Raw genomic sequence first — 22,490 nt, 5'->3', positions numbered from 1 at the left:
TGTCATTTGTCAAAATGGTTTCAATTTTTTACCTGTCTTCATAATTAATTATGCTTTTGAATTTGGATCTTTGCAAGCCTGATACTTGGGATATGCCATTTGTCTCTCCCTCTCAGAAGCACGAAAATAAATAAATAAAAAATAAATAAAAAGTTATTAGCAAGGATAATAATGCCATTTCCATTGGGCAGTCAACAAAGTGCATTGGTTGTATAGCTCAACAAAGACTCTATTCTCCCTTCTTTTTCCCTTGTCTCCGCTTTGTAAAAAACCAATTTTATTTTTAATATTTTGCCGAGAAAAAAGTAATTTTTAAAAAATAAAAAATATAAATACGTAAATATAGAATTTGCTTTACTCAAAAGGTAAAACGAAGAGACGATGTGCAAAATCCAATGTTTTTGGTATTTTTAAAAAATCATTTTGGACTTTTTAAAATGAGACTGAGAGAGAGAGGATTATCGGATCAAACTTGAAAATCAAGGGAGTAACAAAATATTTGAGAAACAATAGTGTAGTCGTGAGTATGCAAATGTCGTATTATTATATAAAAAAATAGATAAATATGATATTCACGTGAAAAAAAATTAATTTTTTAACAGTGAACTTCACTTTTTTTTAAAACGATTGCACGACACTTGTACAGTTTACAATTGTATATAATATTAGTCAAAATATTTATTTTCAAAATTCAGATACTGATCTTTTGTACTCAGCTTTAGAATTTAATTAGATTTTAGGTTGGATTGAAAAAGTGAGGTATTCCAATTTATTGTTCATGTGTCGAGGAGAAGAAAATAGCCATTTTTACTAGAACAAAGCATCCCAGAATTAGTTTTTTTTTTTTAATATATATTTCTAAAAAATTTCTAATGAATGTAACAATTAACCAGAAATCACCTAAAAATTAGTTAGATATAACAAAATTTATACCGCCTTTCCTTTTAGCTGTCTGTAAAAATAAAACGAAATATATATATATATATATATAAAGAAAATGTTACGTTTTTGTTTGTTAATAAATTAAAGCCAAAATTAAAAAAATAAAAATAAAAAGAGAAAATTGAAAATTGCAAAAGAAAAGGGATTTGGTGAAAAGCCAGAAAGGGTTCATGCGTCTGTCTCATTCCGTTGTTGAATCCAAAGAGCAGTGAAAAAGGAAACTACATGAGAGAGAAAGAGTTTTAGAGAGAGAAAGAGTGAGCCTCAACCAAAAAAAAGGAGCTTTCTTTGACTCTCTCTCTCAATATTCATTCACACTTTGAAACTGATCCTTTCGCATTCTGCACTTTCCCCAGCCCTTCATTTCTTCTTTCCCCACTCCCCAAAACCCAATTTTTAAGGAGCCCGGAATTGGACTTCACATCTAATCATTCATATTGGTCTTCCTTGAAAATCTTTTTTGTCACCTAAATTCCCCATGATTCGTTGCTGGGTTTTGCTTCTGTAATATTTTGGCATATTCTCTCCCGTGCCTTGTGTACTGTTTGTAAACAAAAATACCCTCTTGCTCTTTTTGCAGGTACGTTTTTTTTTTTTTTAAAGCAAAATTATTTGTAACTAGAAGTGGTTAATTCTAGTCTGTGCCGTAGGTTTGAAGATTTTTTTAATTTTATTTCGCAAAAATTCATCCTTTTTTCGTTGTATGGATGTCTTGAAGGCCAAAGATTCATGGGTTTTCTTGTAAATTTGAGTAGAATTTGCGGATTCTTTCGAGATTATACCTTTTGATGAAAATGGATCCGAAATTGTGAATTTACCAGATGACTTAGGTTATTCTCTTATTTTACAGTATTTCCTCTCGGATTCTGATTTCTTCGCCTTTATGCTTTGTTGGGTCTTCTGAAGGCTCGGATCCATGGGAAATTGCTGTGCAAACCCCAGTTCTCCTTCTCAGAAGCAACACGGGAAGCGGAAGAAAAAACCCAATCCCTTCTCTGCTGATTACGCCGTGTCCAATGGAACTGGAGGCGGGAACAAGTTTTGGGTCTTGAAAAATCCGACGGGCCGTGACATCACGGAACAATATGAGCTCGGCCGCGAGGTCGGCCGAGGTGAATTCGGGGTCACATACTTGTGTACCGATGTGTCTTCAGGCGAGAAGTTCGCCTGCAAATCGATATCGAAGAAGAAGCTTAGGACTGCGGTGGATATTGAGGACGTGAGGAGGGAGGTGGAGATTATGAAGCATTTGCGTAAGCACCCGAATATCGTAACCTTGAAGGATACTTATGAGGATGACCAGGCAGTTCACATTGTCATGGAATTGTGCGAGGGAGGTGAGCTGTTTGATCGGATTGTGGCGAGGGGGCATTACTCGGAACGAGCTGCAGCGGGTGTTATGAAAACCATTGTTGAAGTTGTTCAGGTTGCATTTCGATCACTTTTTGAGTTATTGGTTTGGTTTGACATTATAATGGATTTTATGCTTGTCATGTTCCTTGATATCTATGTAGAATTTTAGATATTGTTTGCTTTCCCCCTGAACCAGCATGTGAGACCTTTGGGTTTTTCTTGAATGATACTGGCTGAGTCAGATGAAAGTTTCTTCTTGTAGTTATGATTATATGCTGGTAAATTTGTATAGGGAAATTCTATATGATTTTTTTACAACGTTTATAGTTCTGATATTGCTTTTTTTGTAGAACTCGATGTGATTCTTATTCTTCGTTATTTAGGCTTTTGGAACTCCAAGTAACAAGATCAAAAAAATTTGAGTATTTATTTTTCCTCTCCCATCCCGTGTACTTGAGCTCTTGCCTATTCTTATGATCAATAAAATTTTGTCTACCAATAAAAAAAACTCCTCCTTTCCCTTTTATCCATAGTTTTAAATCTCCCATTCTCATCGATTTACTCTCTAGGCAGGGCATGACCGTCTTTGTTGATTGGTCAATGAATTAATTGTTGAGCGAACTATTGATACTGTGCTGCCATCGAGTGCTGATACCTGCTTCACTTTAAAGCTGACACTATTGGCATTGTCATTGTTTTGTCTCGTGAATATTTTTATTCTTCCTCGTGAACATTGCTTGGACTCTTTCAACATTTTCTAAATTGTAAGTTGGCTGACTTCTGTGTGAATGGGTGCATGTAATTACTAATTACTAACTTATTGTGAGATCTGTCTCAGATGCAAACTGATTGGTTTTTCATGTGAGGAACTTTCTGTACTTTTTGAAGCTTAGGTTTTCTTTCTATGTCGTTTACTCTCTCTCTCTCTCTCTCTCTCTCTCTCTCTCTCTCTCTCTCTCTGTGTCTCTCTCATGTTTCTGTGTGTCTCTAAATTTTGCCTATGTTGGACCAAATTATTTGTTACCTCTGGTAAACTCTCACATGTACTAATTTAAATGAACTTACTGTTGTTGAATATATAATCCTGCTTTAGTTCAACATGTTCATGTGAAGTAATTTCGTATGTTTACATGCATCATTGCAGATGTGTCATAAGCAAGGAGTGATGCATCGTGATCTCAAACCAGAGAACTTTCTTTTTGCTAACAAGAAGGAGACATCCCCCTTGAAGGCAATTGATTTTGGGTTGTCGGTATTCTTCAGACCTGGTATTGCACCACATCTGTCCTGCCTGTTTTATTCCCTTTTCCCTCCCTTATGGACTTTCATATTTAAGCATTACTGTCATTTTTTTCTTTTCAGTTACATTTTACTCTACCTGAAGAATTTCATTTTGTTCAGGTGAGCAATTCAATGAGATTGTGGGCAGTCCCTATTACATGGCTCCTGAGGTTCTAAAGCGCAATTATGGCCCAGAGGTTGATGTCTGGAGTGCCGGGGTTATTTTGTATATTTTACTTTGTGGTGTTCCACCATTCTGGGCAGGTTAGTTTTCTATTGTCAGTGATTCTAATGGCTTTTTTTTTCTTTTTTCTTATTAGTTATTTTGACTTCATATGTAAAATTAAAAGGATGTATATAAATTACAATTACAGTATCGAACTGTTTCAAAATTTCTATTTTTGGTTTAGATCATTTTACACATGTTCTCAAGAATGTGCTTCCTTTTATTTTATGTTCTGGGCTCCATTGTCACGATTGTGTTTCTTCATGCAGAAACTGAGCAAGGGGTGGCCCAGGCAATTATTCGTTCTGTTATTGATTTTAAGAGGGACCCCTGGCCCAAAGTCTCGGATAATGCAAAGGACCTTGTGAAGAAAATGCTTGATCCTGATCCTAAGCGGCGGCTTACAGCTCAGGAAGTGCTTGGTAATGTTTTGCTTCATAAGCTTTATGTGTTCCATATATTCTAAAATTTATTGCTCTATTAAATAACTATCCCAATACTTTAAAATGTAGATCATCCTTGGCTGCAAAATGCCAAGAAGGCTTCAAATGTTCCCCTGGGCGAGACTGTGAAAGCCAGGCTCAAGCAATTTTCAGTGATGAACAAGCTCAAAAAGAGAGCTCTAAGGGTAATGATCTTGATTTGCTTGAAAGAACAGGATGCTGAAAGAACAAGATACCAGTGTGTAAAAATATATGGCTGTGTGAGAGTGAAGATAATCTTATGCTCGGCTCTTTCACATGCTCTGTTTGACTTCACACTTCACACTTTTCTTGTTTTTAGTTTTTTTTTTTTTCACCTATTATAAATTTTTCTTGATCAAGAGAACTTTCAAAGATGTAATAGTGTTCTTTCCAGATTGCTGTCATTGTAAAATCATGATTTCCTCATATTTGATGTCTGAACTTTTTGAGTTTTTTTATCCTAGGTGGTGGCTGAGCATTTGTCAGTCGAGGAAGTGGCTGGCTTAAAGGAAGCCTTTGATATGATGGATGCTGGCAACAGAGGCAAGATAAACCTTGAGGAGTTTCGATTAGGGTTGCAAAAGCTTGGCCAACAGATTGCTGATGTAGATCTTCAAATACTAATGGAAGCTGTAAGCCTTGCAAAACTATTGATCCTTCATGATCACCCCCTCCCACTTCCCCCTTTTGAAGTATATTCACTGGTATAATCTAGCTCCAGATAATATCGAGAAACTGAATATGCTGACCCATGATAGATTTGTTTATGTTCCCCTCTACCACCCCCCGCCCCCCAAAAAAGAAGAAAATAAAAGAAGAAGACAACAACAAAGGTCGGAATGTTTTGTTTCCAAAATATGATCAAATTATTTTTTGTAAAATATTTGAAATTTGGTTTCAACAGGCTGATGTTGACGGGGATGGAACTCTCAATTATGGAGAGTTTGTCGCAGTTTCAGTTCACCTTAAAAAGATGGGCAATGACGAGCATCTGCACAAAGCTTTTGCATTCTTTGATCAAAACCAGAGTGGTTACATAGAGATTGAAGAGCTGCGGGATGCTTTGAGTGATGAACTGGAAGCTAACAGTGAGGAAGTTATCACTGCCATTATGCATGATGTGGACACAGACAAGGTTAGTGTTGAAGTGCATGTGAATTTATCAAAACTACGTAGTGCAGAATACTAATATTTAGGAAAGCTTTGCTGTAACAAACCCTTTTTCTTCCTCTGACATTCACTCTATATAAGGGCAATACCCTTGGACTAATTAGTAAACGCTGTCTTCTTTCAATATCTTATACAAAGTCTTCTCTAGTCTTTTGGCTATTGTAGAGCTCTTAAACTTCCAATATATTGCTATGGTCAATTGGTAGTTACTTTTTGTGGGTGATAATATCGTATTGGGACATTCCAAGCTCTGCTGCCTACTGATGCTACCTTTCCATGGAATTCATGTTGTCTCTAGGGTGAAATGCATGTATTTGGTTTGGTTCAGTACTAATGCCACATAGGTTTCCAATTTTTCTAATCGTACACAGCTATTTGTTCTACAAATAAAACAAATAGCTATTATCTTTGGTTGTCTCTCCTATATACTTGATTTACACGATTTTGTAAGTCTCAATGGAAGGCCCAAACCACATGGCCTATACTTCAAAAGGACTAGTCAATGATACAATTAGAGCCCGATTGGAATCTTATAAAGAGCAAGAACTTCTCCTTCCCAAGCAATGTGGGATCTCATACATTACCTACCCATATCCTTATCATATGAGGTATTACAATCTACCCCCTTAAATTCCCAACATCCTCGTCGGGCTTATCTGTTGTAGGTGGCACGGCTCAAGTCCCACATTTCTGGTTGGGATAGGCTCTGATACCATTTGTAACGTTCCAATGGAAGGCCCAAACCACATGGCCTATACTTCAAAAGGACTAGTCAATGATACAATTGGAGCCCGATTGGAACCTTATAAAGAGCAATAACTTCTCCTTCCCAAGCAATGTGGGATCTCATACATCACCTATCCATATTCTTATCAAAAGGACTAGTCAATGATACAATTGGAGCCCGATTGGAACCTTATAAAGAGCAAGAACTTCTCCTTTTCAAGCAATGTGGGATCTCATACATCACCTACCCATATCCTTATCATATGAGGTATTACAATTTTTTAGTATCCTTCTCTTCTAGTGGATAGGTGTCTCTCTTGTATACTACTTGTGTACTTGGGTTGCGCCTTTGCACTTATTAATAAATAATTTTTTTTACATAAAAAACTATTTATTCTAACCAAATTCTTCTGTCCTCCTTTGTTAAGTTATTAACTGAAAATTTCCCATGTTTACAATTGTGCCCACACCCAAACCCAATATTTTTACCCATTCGAGTTCATGGTCCCCTTTCTCCAACATCTGACACCAGCATCTTCTCCACGATCATTCTAGATTTGGCAAGAAATTATCACCACCACTTTTCCTGTTGCAATCCATGAATACTTGAAAACCAAACCTCGACCATCCATGGTCAAGACCTCATTCTCCATTTCACGTAGACATGCACCCCAAGATTTGGTACTCTTGCCAACCAAAAGTGCCAATTCACCACTTCTCCATGTAGCAAACAACCCCTGGAGAACTCATTTATACCAATCAGCATCCAAGTTGGGTACACATCACCCACAAGACCTCCCAAAACACCCACACCTATTCTCTTCAACTCCCAGCTGTGACTGTTCTGACTACCACATCGGGCACCAGATTTGACATCCATTAACAATGCCAGGCCTCATGCAACCAAATCAATGACCTAAACCTCATAAAAACACCCAAGCCACACACATATCCTTGGTTTGGGCAATAAAAGCACTCAAGCCACACCGCTTGAGAACCGTTAAGCAGCTAGTGAACAAATCAAGGATGATAACAAGAGAGACTGCTTCAATCCCAGCTTTTGTGGAAGTAGTTGCAAGTGTAACATCATTTGGGCCTAATATGGGAGAATTTATGGGTTCAAATAACCAGGGTCGTTGGTGCATTTTTCCCTGGTTTTTAAAAAAATGGAACTGCTAATTTGCTTGTTACTTACAAAAAAAAAAAAATAATAATAATAATAACTTCCTTGTTTTTAGCACCCTATATCATGTTCTCTTTCTGTGGCATTACCTTTTCTTTTAGTCATCTCATAAATTCCCCATGATGCCTCCTTTTTTTTTTTCTATCACATGGTAGTCTAGGGTTGCTATCCCCTGGAGCTATTGTGCTTAATACATTCATTTAATCAATTATTCCATATCCCACATCTTTTGTCTCTCGTTATAGATGACTGACGGGTACAATCAAATGGTTCCTAATGTACAGTTTTGCCACTGGTTTTGTGCTTCTTCTCGTCATTAATTATAATAATATACCAGTGCTTAACACTTCATATACAGCCTCTCTTATAGAATTCTTAGATAATTTGCTGTATTGGGTGTCTCAACCATGTTCTGATTTAATCTTGCAGGATGGGCGCATAAGTTATGAGGAGTTTTCTGCAATGATGAAAGCCGGTACAGATTGGAGAAAAGCATCCAGGCAATATTCACGAGAAAGATTCAACAGTCTCAGCTTGAGGTTGATGAGGGATGGGTCCTTACAGGTAGCCAATGAGGGTAGATGAACCAACTATTATTAAAAATTACTAGAAATAAAAACTGATGTTTGGGAAATGAACATATTCTTTATTTTTGTTGGGGTTTATGCAATCCTTTGTATTTTTTTCATTTTATTTCCTCCAGACCTTCAAATAGGTTGATCGGCTTTAGGGTGGCCTTAATGTCTCTCTTTCTTTTTTGGTGTAACCTTTTTCTTTTCTAAGCATCAATGTCTTCTGGAATAGCCATCTTTAGGATTTGTTTGTTTTAAGGTAGTTGCAGGAGAAAGAAGAAGAATTAATGTTATCGTCGGGGAGAGTTTCATGCAAGTGTTAATGTTATGGTGAAACATGTGCTTGTAAATATGTCGACTCAGGCCCCTTTCTATATAGATATATTGTTTAATTGCCGTTTAAATTCTTACATGTGCTGTTGATTTTAGAAGCTGTCACTTGCAATTATTCATTTTTTTTCCCTTTTACTATTGCATTGTGTGAATATTTGTTTGTTCATTTTGTTTCGTCTCTCTTTAATATCACATCCCTCACAATAATTTTCTCGTCTGTCACATTTTTTTCCTTTATTTTGTGGACGAAGTGCTGTCATGTTGCCAAGAAAAGAAAGAAAACAACATCCCTGTAACAATTTCTAGCTAAAATGGTGTATTCACATGTATACTTCCAATGTACATGGCTTACGCCTTCTTCACATCAATAAATTTTAATATTACTTATCAAAAAAAGAAATAAAAAAACATATCAAATACTACTAAATGTTTATATTCTTTCTGACCATACAAAATGTGTATGTATGATTTAAATATTTAATTGTCTTTTAATTTGATACTTTTGGGATCTTATCCCATTTATCAAAGGTATCATTTGACTTTAATTTATTTACGATAAATTGAAGGTGTTGTCTCGTTAGATAAATTGAGTAATGTTACCTATCATCCTTTTTATTATTTTTTCATAATGTGTCATTTAGTAATTAGAGGCTATTTATTATATTCTACTTATAGATTAATAATTTAAATCAATAGAAGTTGAAAGGATAATTAAAAAAAATGATGACAAGTAGAATTTACACCATTTCATGACATGGTATTTAATGATTAAGTAATGTCACAGATAGTCGTGGAGTGTGCAAACATTGCATAATCGTTTTGAAAAATAGTGGTATCTATTATTAAATAATTAATTTTTTTTTCATATGTATCTCGTATTTATTCATTTTTTTCAAAAAAATTGCGTGGCGCTTGTGCACTTTACGATTGTGCGCAAATATCATTTTTCTTTTATCTATTCGATTAAAAACTATTTACTTATGAGATTTTTGTGGGATCCCACACCTTCTCAAAGGTTACAAACATGATAATCTTATTATTTCATCAATTTTACATTTTATCAATTGAGAAATATTGCATATGTATCCCTCACTTACAGAAGAATTAATAACTTTTTTACCCAATTTTATATGGTGACTGAGAAAATCTTTCCTTCCATAAATATTTACCAGTGAAAAACAACGAAGTATGCATATGTTGCCTTTTCTAATATTAATTATGCATTTTAAATGGGTAACCTATTTATTATATACGATATGAGCAATAGGAAAGCATATCAGATTAATTATCTTTTATATCCTAATCCTTAATGGTTAAGTATAAACTAAACAATTATTAATAGCATATAATAGTAACGGTGGTGTTAGAGCTACCGAGAAAAGGTATCAAGTTCGATACTGACAGTATAATTTTTTTTATGTATTTTAAAATATATATATAAATAAATACAGAACTAAAAAATAAATCTTTGAAAAAAGGAGTTAATTGATATAAATGATAAGTACAATTTGTCGGTGTACTTATCATTTTTTTGACAGTGAACTCGATATGATTTTCAAAATCTCGAACTTTTTGCCAAATTAGACAAGAAAGAACCTTTAAAAGGAGGTGGGTAACCTAAATTGCTTCGGTAGTTTGAAAACAAAATGAACGGAAAACAAGTAAATTTGAGCATAAGTCAGAAAATAAGAGTAAGAGGATGTCGGGAAAGGCAATGCAAGAACAAGAAGAAGAAACAACTGAGTACACGAGGAAGAAAAAAGTTTGGAAAAAATGGGGAACAACGCTTGCAGAGAGAATGTACAAAACCATGTAAGTTAAGATGAATTTCATCTTGTCATACTTAATCTTAATTTTGTTAATCCTATAAATTCGGTTTCTTATTATATATTTGTTATTAACCACGCTAGGGGTGGGTGGCGGGTCACCCTTGGCTGTTAGATGTCGGGGTGTGGGCCCCACCTGCACATGGAAGCTTAGGTAGGGACGGAGATAGGGCTCAAGATTGCCCCTTCTAGGCCCAACTTAAATGACATCATTTTTTTATTTTTATATAAAACGACATTGTTTTATTATAGGATTTGAGTTTCGTATAAAATACAAAATTTTCATTCTCAACTGCTCAACTATTCTCTTTTCCTCTCTCTCTCTCTATGTTTATGGTGTCATCATCACCCCCAATCGATTGCCTTCATGGTCTCTCTCCCTCTCGCCATCGGTCACAGTCGGTATATATATATATATATATATCTCTCTCTCTCTCCTGTTGGTGGTTCGTCGTTAATATTTGATAACTTGGAATGGTGATTCATTGTTGGTTGGTGGTTCACAGGTGGTTTTTGTTTTTTCAACCATGGGAGGCAGTGGGTTGTGGGTTCTTTGTATTTTAATTGGGGCGACGAGTGGATCAGGGGTCAATCTACCCCCAATAGCCGGACAGGAGGCCTTACCCATAGGGGACAAGGCCAAAGCTCGGGGGCAAGAAATGGGACAGTGGCACCCTCCGTCGGTGGTTCAGGTAGTACCCCTAATCCTCACCTTGCTTTTTCATTGAGAGTTTCAATTAATTACTAGTATTGCCATATTAGCTATGCTTTTAGATAATCGTTTCATCCATTGATTAGACCATACTTATTTTCTTCCTATTAACATTTTACATATTGATACTCGTTTGGTATTTACAAACGTCCTAGAGTCCCATTTTATTTATTTTTTCTCTTATGTAAGACATTAATCTGAGTGAACAATTGATCAAGTTACAAATTTATACATAAATTGTAGGCATTGTAGGGTTTTAGATTGCGAATAGACTACACAAAGAAAATAAAATCAAAACACTCAATTGAAGATATTCAAAGAAGAGGACACACCAAGATCAATAAGAGAGGAGTGCCCAACTTATAACGAGCAATTAATTCAACAAGATTTAGTTACAAATTTGATGTGTCAATAAATTGTTACTGTGATACTAAAAATTAAAATATCAATACTTTGATTTGAGTTTGTTATCCAATATGGTTAAAATTAAATTCTATAAATAAACTTTTTGATTTGACATTAGAGAATCCTAATGATGTGACACAAAGATGATAAGTGATATGAGTCCTTTTTTATTTTTTTATTTTTTTTAATATGATAAGATAGTGCTAGCGGACTGTCCAACACTTATCCCAACATAAATATGAGTATTCTTTTTTTTATTTTTTTTGTAAGTATTTTTTTAATATTTTTAATTATTAAAAAAATAAAAATATATATAATTTTACTAATAATTACTTCCTTAATTATAAGTAAAAAATAAATTAAAAAATTAAAATACATGAGTGATAAGAATGAAAAGCTCCCCTAACATCTTCCAATATGATATCTCACAATTTCCTTATTCTTAGTAATTTATATGGTACATTCTCTTCGTCTCTCTATCAGGTAATTGTGGCGTTTTGTGTCATTTAGAATGTCTGTCCAATAATATTTTAGAAAAATACCATTTGGGCTATAAAAAGTAAAGGAAGAAAGAAACTGTGAGCTCTGGTGCATTGACCTGAGTTTAAACTCTGAGCAAGTTCCACTAATATTTTTCATTTAACATGAATTTTCGTTTTGTTTTCTTTTGCTTATTTGATGACTACTGATGGGTGTTGGGGGTCGCTAATGACGTGACTTCTTGGCAGAGAACAAAACGGGGTTTTTGCTCTTTGAAACGCTCAAAAATAGCAGGTTGAGCTTTCGGAAGTCTCCAATACCAAAAGGGTCGGCTTGGCTTTTGCTTAGTTGTCACAATCACAGCCATTGGAGCTTCCATTTCTAGCTTTGAAAATAAGGTACCCACTCTTTAACGTTGTTAATTTTGGGTCAATGGCTGAACTCTGAAGTGTTTTGAAAAAGAAAGAAATTATATAAAAATATATTTATATAATTTATTACACTTATTGTATGATAATTTATAATATGATATATTACATTAAATCATATTATTTTGTGTGTTACATTAAGTTGGTTACACATATAATAATAGTCTTTCTTTAAAATAGAGTTCAACTATAGTGTATTTAGTGAGGCATGATACTTCACTCTAATATTTTTAGTATTGATCTTTGAATTTCAATTATTTCTAATATTTTTAGTGTCTTTCAACTTTTACAGTATTGAGATTTGAATTTTAATAAGTTTGCAAGTATGTTTCTTCATCAATTTCTGTTAAAAAAGAATTAATAGGAAAACTTCTACATGACATCAGATCGCCACGTCTCAACTTTCGATTAGCTGAGGTGGCATATTGATGCCACGTGATATATTCCTGTTAATTTTCTGACAAGAGATTGACAAAAGTACCTAATTACAAGTCCTTTTATATTCAGATATTAATATTGTAAAACTTAAAAACTGTTGTCTTAATTTGTAAAAACATGAAAACTTGAATACACAGTAACAGTGGCCTTGTGCAATATAGACAAAACCCAAAAGCCGAATTGGACTAAGTAGAGACAATTAAACAGACCTCAAGTGTTTTCCAACCCGAAAGTCCTTAGCATCCTTGACAAGTGAACCAAATAGGTCATTGCAATATTTCAGTTTTAGAAATGATATTTACAGTCAGAATGGGTTACTGGGATATTAGGATGAAAAGAAAAATAACATAAAAGGGTGGACTAAAATGCAATGGCAGGACTTGAATAATATTATTTACAATTTTAAGATATGTAAGTTCCATATAATTTTCTTAGAGAAATAACATTTAACAAGAAAATACAAGCTTTTTCATGTAGTTCTAGGTGTACTCAAACCTTAAAATAATAATAAAAAAATGCACGAAACTTATATGAAAACTATATAAATCATTTTCTATCAGTCGTGATTGCTAGACATTGATGTAAGCAGGTAAAGAAAATGATAATGATACACTTATTATCATCTTACTATTCTTTTACTATTTTAGTGTATTTGAAATTTTTATTTTTTATAATTATTTTATTTTAGGTATTTTTTAACATTCTTAATTATTAAAAAAAAATTAAAAAAATATATAATTTCACTAATAATCATTTTTTTAATTATTAAAAAATTAAAAAATTAAAAAATTAAAAGAATAGTAAAATGGTAGTAGGAGGGTAATATCCTTATCATTACTTTTTCAAGAAACATTCTTCGATGTACATCTTGACACGTGGCTGCATTAGGTTGTATGTAGGGGCACCTGTGCTTACTTGAGTTCTACGATCGAAGTAACACTAGAATAAGCTAATTTTGCGGAGCAGAAGGGAAGTGGAATATTGCAAAGGGGGCAAGGAGTGAGTTACTGCATGCAGGGCTTAACTAATATAAAATGCAAAACTAAAACTCTTTTTAAAGTAGATTTGTATATTTTAAATATTTAAATTTAATTATCCGAAATACGTCGTTTAAAAGAGAATAAAATCAATAGAGAAATGTTATTTATTATCTCAATTTTTATTATCTTCTTATCATTTCATGATGTGACATTAGATGATTAGAGATTATTTATTATATTTCACTTGATCTAATGTCACATTATGGAATGATGAGAAGATGATGAATATATTTTTTCAAATAAATAATAAAGAACATAAATTCTCAAGTAAAGAATATTTGAAAAAATAAAACTTTTAAAATGATGCATTTAACAAGGAGTCAACCATCCAAATTCAATAGGGTGTATTAGTTATAATTCATATCATATCTAACATAGATTTGGTTAATTAAAATACCACTGCCAAATAGAGAAATATATATAAAGTATCCAATTTTAGTTTATATGTCATTTTTAATATTTGATTTTTAATATTCAAATTTTTAAATTAATATTTTAAAGTAAATTATGAGATGTGAATAGCGTGTGATGTAAAAACTTTCAAATAATAATATTATTTTTTGATATCATGGATACGTGTCTGATTTGTTTTATTGTGTTTTTTCTTTATTATTGATTATAAATATATACAAAAAATGAATGTAAATGTAGGTACGAGGGTAGAGTCTTCTCTTCTTTCTTCTTCAAATTAAATCATAAGAATAATAATGCTTTAATTAACTCTCCAAAAGTCCAAAATAGTTATCGCTGTGCATTTTCTTATAAATTGAGATAGGAATACCATTTGGCAATGCAAAGAAACAAACTTTCAAGCTATTTGAGAGTCTCTTAGACCTATCACACATGCTTAAGATAACATAATATTAATGTCTAAAAGTCAAATTACCGATATTCTATTATCAAATTGGTGTGTCGAGTACACCGTCCACATCATTTAAATGGTAAAATTTAAAAAATATGATAGGTCTAAGAGACTTTCAAATAACTTGAAGGTTTGTTTCTTGGCATTGTCAAATGGTATTCCTATCTAAATTTAGAAAATGCATAAGATAATTATTTTGGAGAGTTAATTAAAGCATTATTATTCTTATGATCATCTAATTTGAAGAAGAAAGAGAGAAGACTGCAACCTAATTGACCTTCCTTTTAGGCTTTTTGTGTATACTTCTCATCAATAAAAAGAAAAGAAAAGTGAAACACAATAAAATAAATTAGACACTTATCCATCATAAATGAGGTATAAACTAAAATTGGATACTTAATATATTTTTCTCTATTTGGCAATGCTATTTTAATTAACCAAGTCTATGTTAGATATGATATGAATTATAACTAATATACCCTACTGAATTTGGATGGTTTTTTAGTTGACTCCTTGTTAAATGTATCATTTAAAAAGTTTTTTTTAATAGTCTATTGTGAAGTACTGTTCTTTATTAAGCAATGCTAGTTATAAGCTTGTTAACATGTAATGATTTGATTTGTAAAAAAATTAATTTTATTTTTATTTTTTTTAAATGATCAAATCATGACATGGTAATGGCATTGAGGATATGTACTTTATCCTAGCTTGTGAATATAATTTTCATTCTTTATTATAGATTTTATCAACTGAATGAAACATATGTGCTGATTGAATTTAAATATTTAAAATATATCACATAAATAAATAAAATTAAAAATTAAAAAGATGGGAAATATACATTTAAGACTTGGTTTGGTTAACAAAAAATAAAGCATCTTATTTTCTCTTATCTAATATAATCATTACAATTTTTTTAAATTTTCAAGCAAAATATAATAAACAATTCAATTTTTTTAAATATCAAAATAAAATTAATATTAAAAAAATTATATTATAACAATATTTTATTTAACTTTTAATAAAATATCTTATCTCACTTTATCTTATTTAAACTACGTAACCAATCTCATTTCAACTGCATAACCAAACGAGTTTTAGAGTATTCACAATGGATTTTGTAAAATATAAATTTCTGTAAAATATAAATTTCTATAAAATATAATGAAAGATGGCCAAAAGTCCCTTCCATTGGATCATCTATTTTATCTATATTTTACATTCAGCTACAGTAAATCCTCTACATGTAGAGGTTACTGTTCATTTCTTTAAATATTTTTGTTTTATTATTTCTCTCTCATTTTATCCTCTTTCATTTTTATCTTATTTTCATTTTAACCCTTTTATCACTTTTGCACAGGCTCCACTCTTTGATCTCTCATCTATTCTCTAGCACTCTGTTTATAGTCTATTCAACTTTTATGTATGCAAAAGTTTTGATATTGTTAATAATAAAGGCATGTATTTTTTGAAAATATTTTCAAGAATTATCGAGAATATATATATTTTTTAATATATTTTGACAATATTCTCATTATATAATTTTTTTTCATATTTTGAATTAATTTATATTTTGGTTTAGCTAAAAAATTTGGATTAATTTAAAATAAAATATATTTATATGACATTGTATATGAAGAGATATTACAAATATCAAAAGATATAAAAATATCATTGATAGTTAGAGAAAATATTTAAAATGAATACAAAAGATTAAAAAATATAATATTTAAATAATATAAAAAAATTAAATTGGATATATAATATATTATAGAAATTAGTATATAAAATAAAAAATAAATTTTAATGATATATTTTAATGGATAATACGCATAAAGTATCGGGGGTGCTCTGAGCTTAGTGTTACGTGGTTAGCCAAGCCCAGGAGTAACTCACGCCTGCATTCCACTTCCCTTCTACACTGCAAAATTAGCATATTCTGGCTACTTTTACTTTGGAACTCCAAGAAAGTACAGGTGCTCCTACGTCCAACCTAATCCGGCCACGTGTCAAACGTCGAAGAATGTTTCCCGCCTATTACGAAGCTGACATGGCATAGTACCCAGTGCTGTGATTGGCTACAGTGCTATTCTACATGCTCACGTCAATGCCCAGAAAGCACGTCACTGCCACTGTGTCAAAGGCGCACACAGCAGTGGCCAGACTTGGGTACTACCCAAGCCTCAAGGTACTACATCAACATGCTATTGCTTTTTAGGCTCCCTTTTTCGTTCTCTCTATTTTTTTTTTTAAATATTTTTTCCTACTCCTCCTGATGTCCAAGTAGTTCCAAATTTAGGTTCCTTTTCAGTTATACTCTCAATGGCCTATTTGGTCCACTTGTCAAGGAAATCAAAGGACTTTTGGGTTGGAGAAACTAGGGTTAGTTCTGTTCCAGCACTTCAGGTTTGGTTAATGTTTTCCTTCTTGGTCCAGTTTGGGTTTTGGGTTTTATCTGTACTCTTTTTACTGTGTTTGGGTGAATTTATTGCATGATTCAATTTTTGACCTCTCCAGGATTCTTCATATCTAAGCTTATTTGTAATAGGTTTTAGCGTTAATGTGGTTTTTGGTTGTATGCAATTGAATTTCTCTAATTTAGCTTCCCGAGCTTTTAATGTTTGCGTTTTCTGAGTTGGAATGGGCTAATTCTTTATTTGCTTTCCATTTTCTCTGTGGGGAGGGCCCTATTTAAGAACCCTCTCAGGGAATTTGAAACATGGTTCACTGGGAAGCTCTGCTAAGCAAGTGGGATTTCCCTGCACACAATTCTCTACCATATTGGTGAAGTCTTTAGCAAAAATAGAGTTTGCCACAAGTTTCTCGTTAGCAACAAGGGGGTTTCTTGATTGAGCTCAGTGCTTGAAGCAGTGTCTGAAGCAGTAAGAGGTTCTCTAACTAAATCCTCAAAATCTCCCCCCGACCCACCTGCGTTTTCTTCTGTATGATTATTGAATTCCATTTGACCATTTTTGTTCCTTCATACCCAAGGCTTTCTTGTGATTTTTGGGTTGCATGCATTTTTCTAGGCTTCAATTGTGATGCAATTGGTTTGCTAGACATCGGCATTCAGGTTTTGGTTGTTTTAGGTTTATGGGTCTCTGTTGATTGTTTTGATCTACGACAATTTGATTCTTAATATCTGGAGTATTCTCCTCATATTTAAGGCATCTTATTGTTTGCCACTATTCTATTGTGATGAAATTTAGGTTTTCCAAAGTAAAGATTCAAGTTTTGCTCTTTTTTGGTTTTGAGATTCTCTTGAGTGCTTTGATATCACCCTTGTGGGGTTTCTCAATTCATTGTATTTTCTACTTGTTATTGTCTTGCACGTATTTCGGCTGTGGTTTTCCTTTTAGTAGAAGCCAATATATGGCTGCTTGCTTATTTTCCATTTTTGTTGCTTTTATTAAATACATGCATTTGCATCTAGACACATTCAAATACATATGTATCTATATCGTCCTTTTCTGGGTTTTCTAATCAGAGATTGGATGATATAAATGTTCTGGGTTAAAAATAGTGGCATTTATCATGCAATTAATTAATTATCAGTGTTTTACTTGGGGCTGAGTCGGTGCTTGTTTGTCTCTGGGCTTTTTCTTGAATGCTTTCATTCACCAAACTACTCTGAAACTCAATATTTACTCCCTAAAACAAACAAACAAGCAGAAAAGTTTCTGAGATAGGTTTAAAGAAGCAAATGAGATTAGTGGGTAGTATATATATTGACAATTGCTATTCTCATCCAAATGTTGGTTTGATGATTCATGTATCTATTGGACTTCAATGGGATTGCATTGCGTTGCATTGCTTGATGAAGTTCTATATCTGATGAATTAGGCACTAAAATTATTCAGTTATTAATACGTTCTGAAATTTCAGGAATCTTGAACAATACGATACAACAAACACTTAAGTTTCTTAAGACTTAGTTTCTTGTTTGGGGATTAATGCATGGATTTTATTTGAAAGAAACCAAAGTACCAGTCCTGGCTATTAATGGTCAAGATAAAGGATCCTTAAAGAAACGGCAAGACTTTTCAAGAGTACATGGATTCATGAACTTTCTGTAGAACTGGCTGCATATGACAAATGCAGTTGCTAGTTTTTTGGCGTTTTCTTCTAGCTCTGAGTTTAAAGTCTTCATCTCTCATGAATGTGTGATTTTTTTTTAAAGGTATAGGGTTGTGCACTTGCTTTTAATTCCATTTTTTTTGTTTTATTCTTTTGATTATATGTTTTAGCTTCTTTTTCTCAATCTTGGTAGAAATCTTCTTCTCTTTATTTTTGTTGTAACAATGTTTTGATTGCTCCATGCTTGTTGCAGGATTTATATTTAGCCTGGTGCTTCATTGTAGGGTTTCCCTGACGATCCTTTGCATCACAAGGTTGGCAGGTTGTGCATTCTGATTTTTCAATATGACTAAAAAGGGTTTGGCCAAGAAAGAGGATAAGAAGGAATCTAGGTCCACAACTCGAAAAGCTACCAGTGGCACAAACAAATCAAAAGATGCTTCTGTAGATAATGAGATGAGAACTGGGTCTCTGAGGGACGAAGTAATGAGAAAGGTTGTTGGTAGTTCAAAGGGAGAGGAGTCTGCTGTAAAAAATGGTAGTAAATCTAAAGATGACACTTTAGATGATGATCTGAAAATAGGGGCTCTGAAGAATGAAATGCTGAGGAAATCTGCTGTTAACAAGCCTAAGACACAGAAATCTGGGGCCAAAGAGGTAAGAAAATCAAATGATTTTACCATAGATGCTGATCCAACATTGGAGGTTTTGAAGACTGAAGAAGGGGGGAAGGTTGCTGGTGATAAGTATATGGGAAAGAAAGTGGCCAAACAGAGCAGCAAACTGAAAGGCAGTGGTGCAGATAATGATCTAAAACTAGGGGCTCTGGAGGATGAAGTAACAGAGGCAGTTTCTGGTGGTAAGTCTATGGGAGAAAAATCTGCAGCAAGAAAGACTAAGGCAAGAGGTGGTGCCAAAATTGTTGATGAAGAGCAGGATGCAAAGACAAACATGATGAAGGAAGCGGGTAAAGAGGACACTCCCACTCCCATGAAACGAAAGAGGGGAGCAGATGGGGAAATGGCACAGGCATTTTGGTTGTCCATAGAGAGAAGTTCATCTAGGCTCCGCCCAAGGAAGGAGGTGCCTGCTTTCCGTTTGGTAGATTTGGAGGATGATGATAATGACAGGATTGTTGGCAAAAGAGTTAAGGTTTACTGGTCAGGGTCACGAAAATGGTTCACTGGACACATCAAAGCTTTTGATTCTGACAAGGGGCTGCATGATATTCTGTATGAAGATGGTGACTGTGAAATTTTGGATTTGAGGAAAGAGCGATTTGAGCTTGAAGTTGTGGCCACCGACTGTTTCAAGGTGAGAACCAAAGCCAGTTCTGAAAAGAAAGTGAAGGGTTTGGATGGTGCCAAAGTCAGTGCAGCAACTTTGAAAGAGGAGATGGTAGATGCTGAGAAAGAGGCAAAGGAATTGGAGCCAGAGAAGAAAACTCCAGCAGAGATACTTGTCAAAGAAAATAAAGATCATGATGTTAGTAATGAAGGAGACCTCATTGCAGAAATGGGTGTGCAAATGCTTCCTGAAAAAGCCAAGGAGGTGGTCATTAATGAGGTTGTTGAAGAACCTCATCAAGCTGGTTATGAAAAAGAGCAAGATAGATCTAAAATGGATGAAGAAGCCACACAAGTTATCGGGCTGGTAACTAATTCTCAGGCAAAAGAATTGGGATCAGGTAACGTGGAAGGGAGTGCAGAAGCTGTGGAAGTTGACTTCATTGAGGTAGACAGTGATAAATCAGTGAAAAAGCGTGTGAACTCAAAGAAAAGAGTGGGACCTGGAGCTGTGAAAAGAAGAAGCTCCAGGTCACAGAACAGGAAAGAAAGCAAAGAGGAAGAAGACCAGGATAAAAATAAGGGAGGTGTTTCTCATGATGATGAAATTAAGGACCAGATTATGCATGTCGACGTCAATGTTGTCAAATCTGTGGAGGTTAATTATAAGGACGTTGGAAAGATTGATTCTCTTGCAGAAGCAGTACATGAAGGTGGAATATCAGCTGAAGGTCAACATAACACACCAGATTCCAAGGTTGAGGAGAAAGAGATGGATCAGGCAGAAAAGCAGTCTGAGATAGGAGATGTAATGGTTCCAGAAGATGCCATAAATAGGTTGGGTTTGAGTTCAAATGCTCAAGGTGGGAAAGATGATATGGAGGACTCAGCTGTTAGTACAGAAGCTTCTGTTCGTCTGGATGAAGTCAAGGAAAAAGTAAGTATCAGAAAAATCAATGTTGAAGGACCTGGTGATGTTGATACTGGGAAAGCAAAGAAGGCCGAGGATGACAATAATCCTGAAAGCATAGCTCAATATGTCCGCAGGGAGCGATCCCTAGTTCAAACAGAGTGAGTATGTTCATAAGAACCTGAATAATCTTTAGTGGAATGGGAATTTATGATATTTGCTTTCATCTCTTGCTTAAGTTACATGTTACAGTCTGGTTTATGTGTATGCATGTGATGGGCTTTAGGACCTAAATTTTTGAGGATTGCCATTTTCATTTAGGTGTATCTGTGCCAAGATTAACCCTGCCATTATTATTGTGTCTTGATGTATTGGCTGATCAGATGAAATACTCGATTACAATAAACCAGTATAGTACCACATATGGAGTGATCAGTGGAAATACATCTGTTCTATAGACCGAAAGCATACGTTTCCTCTAACTTTGACTGTCTAATTGATGTCTCTTTTCCTGTCAAGTGTACTTGAAGTTATAACTGACTCATTACTTAATTTATATCTTACCTCTTTTGTACCTTAATCTATTAGTTCTTTTCAACATACTCGTATGTATGCTTTAGTCTGTGTATATGATTTTGCTTCCCTGGGCGAGTGATATTAAAGATGAATTAGCCCATTTCTGCTGGTGAACTTTTGAGGTTTAATTTGGCAAGGATAAACATTCTTGAGGTTTGCAAAGCTCGATTTCTGGCAGCTCCATATATCCCCTTCCTTTTTGTGATATATCAATTCCTCTTTGCTGTTTTGTTTTGTTCAAAATGGCAAGGTGAATCAAGTTTCCTGAGAAAAATTCAGTCTGAATTTTGATATGCTCTCTGGCACCCAACTCGTGATTTGGCCACTTACCCATCAGAATCTTGTCAATTGATCATTGCCTAGAGTTCCAGATCACCAGCTGACTAGGCAATGACCCATTAGAGGAATCCAATGGAAGTTTCGCACTTTCTGCCTCTTAAACACAAGATGTCCTGCTACTCGGCATAAAACAACTATCATATGCATCATTGTCCTGTCTTTATCACACTGTCAATTCAGCACAATCCTTTTTTCCCAGAATGTTTTTGGGTATTGGTGAAACATCATTATGATACCTTTACCTTGTTCTGGTTTCTACAGGTAAGCCTTTTGAGTTTGAAGATGGAGCTAGCCTTTGACTGCAAGAACACGTCATATCCAAGGTGACAGGTGGCTTTGATCTCCATAGAAATCAATGGCGTAAAATGGGAAAAATGCACTGAATTGTGTCAAATTTCTTTTCTTTTCTTTTCTTCTTCGGCTTTACTTCCTCTCTCTCTCCCCCCCCCCCCCCCCCACCTTTTTCCGTTTTGCCTTCCTCCCTTCTGGCTTCTCTCCAATCAGAAAAGCAGAAACCATGTGAACTTGTTATGCAAAGCATGCTCTATGAACCATATATGGAAAAAACTTCAGCCTTTAAATGTATAATCTATCCTGCTTTATATTGTGGTGAGCTCTTCTGCTTGTTTCAAACTCAAAGCGTCATTGACAATACTCGATGGAGTGTCTGGCCTGATTGCTCACAACCTAGGGACTAGCTTCATTGTCCTTGAACTAGAACTAGAAGCACAAAATGTTGTTATGGAGCCGTTACTTTGCTTGATGTCACTCGTCCCGCATCTTTTAATGTTTTATTTCTTTTTCATAACTTTGAGCTTTAGGCCATAGTATTTGATTCTGCATAAGCCTGTAAGATAGCTC

At 34.2% G+C, this 22,490-nt stretch overlaps 2 protein-coding genes across 7 annotated transcripts; both read left to right on the top strand.

Moving 5' to 3' along the window:
- Positions 1-1,129: 1,129 nt before the first annotated feature.
- On the top strand, positions 1,130-8,321 carry LOC122292300 (calcium-dependent protein kinase 7-like). Of its 2 annotated transcripts, none has more exons than XM_043100559.1 (9): positions 1,130-1,522; positions 1,849-2,368; positions 3,440-3,563; positions 3,697-3,840; positions 4,072-4,224; positions 4,315-4,430; positions 4,731-4,898; positions 5,171-5,401; positions 7,775-8,321. In XM_043100559.1, the coding sequence occupies exons 2-9, from the start codon at positions 1,859-1,861 to the stop codon at positions 7,928-7,930; spliced, it is 1,602 nt and encodes a 533-aa protein (XP_042956493.1). In that variant the 5' UTR covers positions 1,130-1,522; positions 1,849-1,858; the 3' UTR covers positions 7,931-8,321. The 2 variants fall into 2 exon arrangements, with proteins under 2 accessions (XP_042956493.1, XP_042956494.1); XM_043100560.1 differs by having other exon boundaries at positions 1,793-2,368.
- An 8,333-nt stretch (positions 8,322-16,654) lies between these two features.
- Positions 16,655-22,242, top strand: LOC122291880. 5 transcript variants are annotated; one of them, XM_043099909.1, is made up of 3 exons: positions 16,655-16,823; positions 18,772-20,875; positions 21,891-22,242. In XM_043099909.1, the coding sequence occupies exons 2-3, from the start codon at positions 18,864-18,866 to the stop codon at positions 21,892-21,894; spliced, it is 2,016 nt and encodes a 671-aa protein (XP_042955843.1). In that variant the 5' UTR covers positions 16,655-16,823; positions 18,772-18,863; the 3' UTR covers positions 21,895-22,242. The 5 variants fall into 5 exon arrangements, with proteins under 5 accessions (XP_042955843.1, XP_042955839.1, XP_042955841.1 ...); XM_043099905.1 differs by having other exon boundaries at positions 16,655-16,847; XM_043099907.1 differs by lacking the exon at positions 16,655-16,823 and adding an exon at positions 16,857-17,330 and having other exon boundaries at positions 18,772-20,879.
- Positions 22,243-22,490: the final 248 nt, after the last annotated feature.

Source organism: Carya illinoinensis, chromosome 13, assembly GCF_018687715.1.
Source record: "Carya illinoinensis cultivar Pawnee chromosome 13, C.illinoinensisPawnee_v1, whole genome shotgun sequence".
Taxonomy (NCBI): Eukaryota; Viridiplantae; Streptophyta; class Magnoliopsida; order Fagales; family Juglandaceae; genus Carya; species Carya illinoinensis.
Note: the sequence above shows the minus strand (reverse complement) of the source record. Positions and strands in the feature narration are given on the sequence as shown.

Bases quoted from the DNA above. Each gene is read 5' to 3' on its own strand.
- LOC122292300 (XM_043100559.1), top strand. From the start codon at position 1,859: ATGGGAAATTGCTGTGCAAACCCCAGTTCTCCTTCTCAGAAGCAACAC. The intron at 2,369-3,439 runs GTTGCATTTCGA...GCATCATTGCAG, and splicing joins CCATTGTTGAAGTTGTTCAG to ATGTGTCATAAGCAAGGAGT. The intron at 5,402-7,774 runs GTTAGTGTTGAA...TTAATCTTGCAG, and splicing joins ATGATGTGGACACAGACAAG to GATGGGCGCATAAGTTATGA.
- LOC122291880 (XM_043099909.1), top strand. From the start codon at position 18,864: ATGACTAAAAAGGGTTTGGCCAAGAAAGAGGATAAGAAGGAATCTAGG.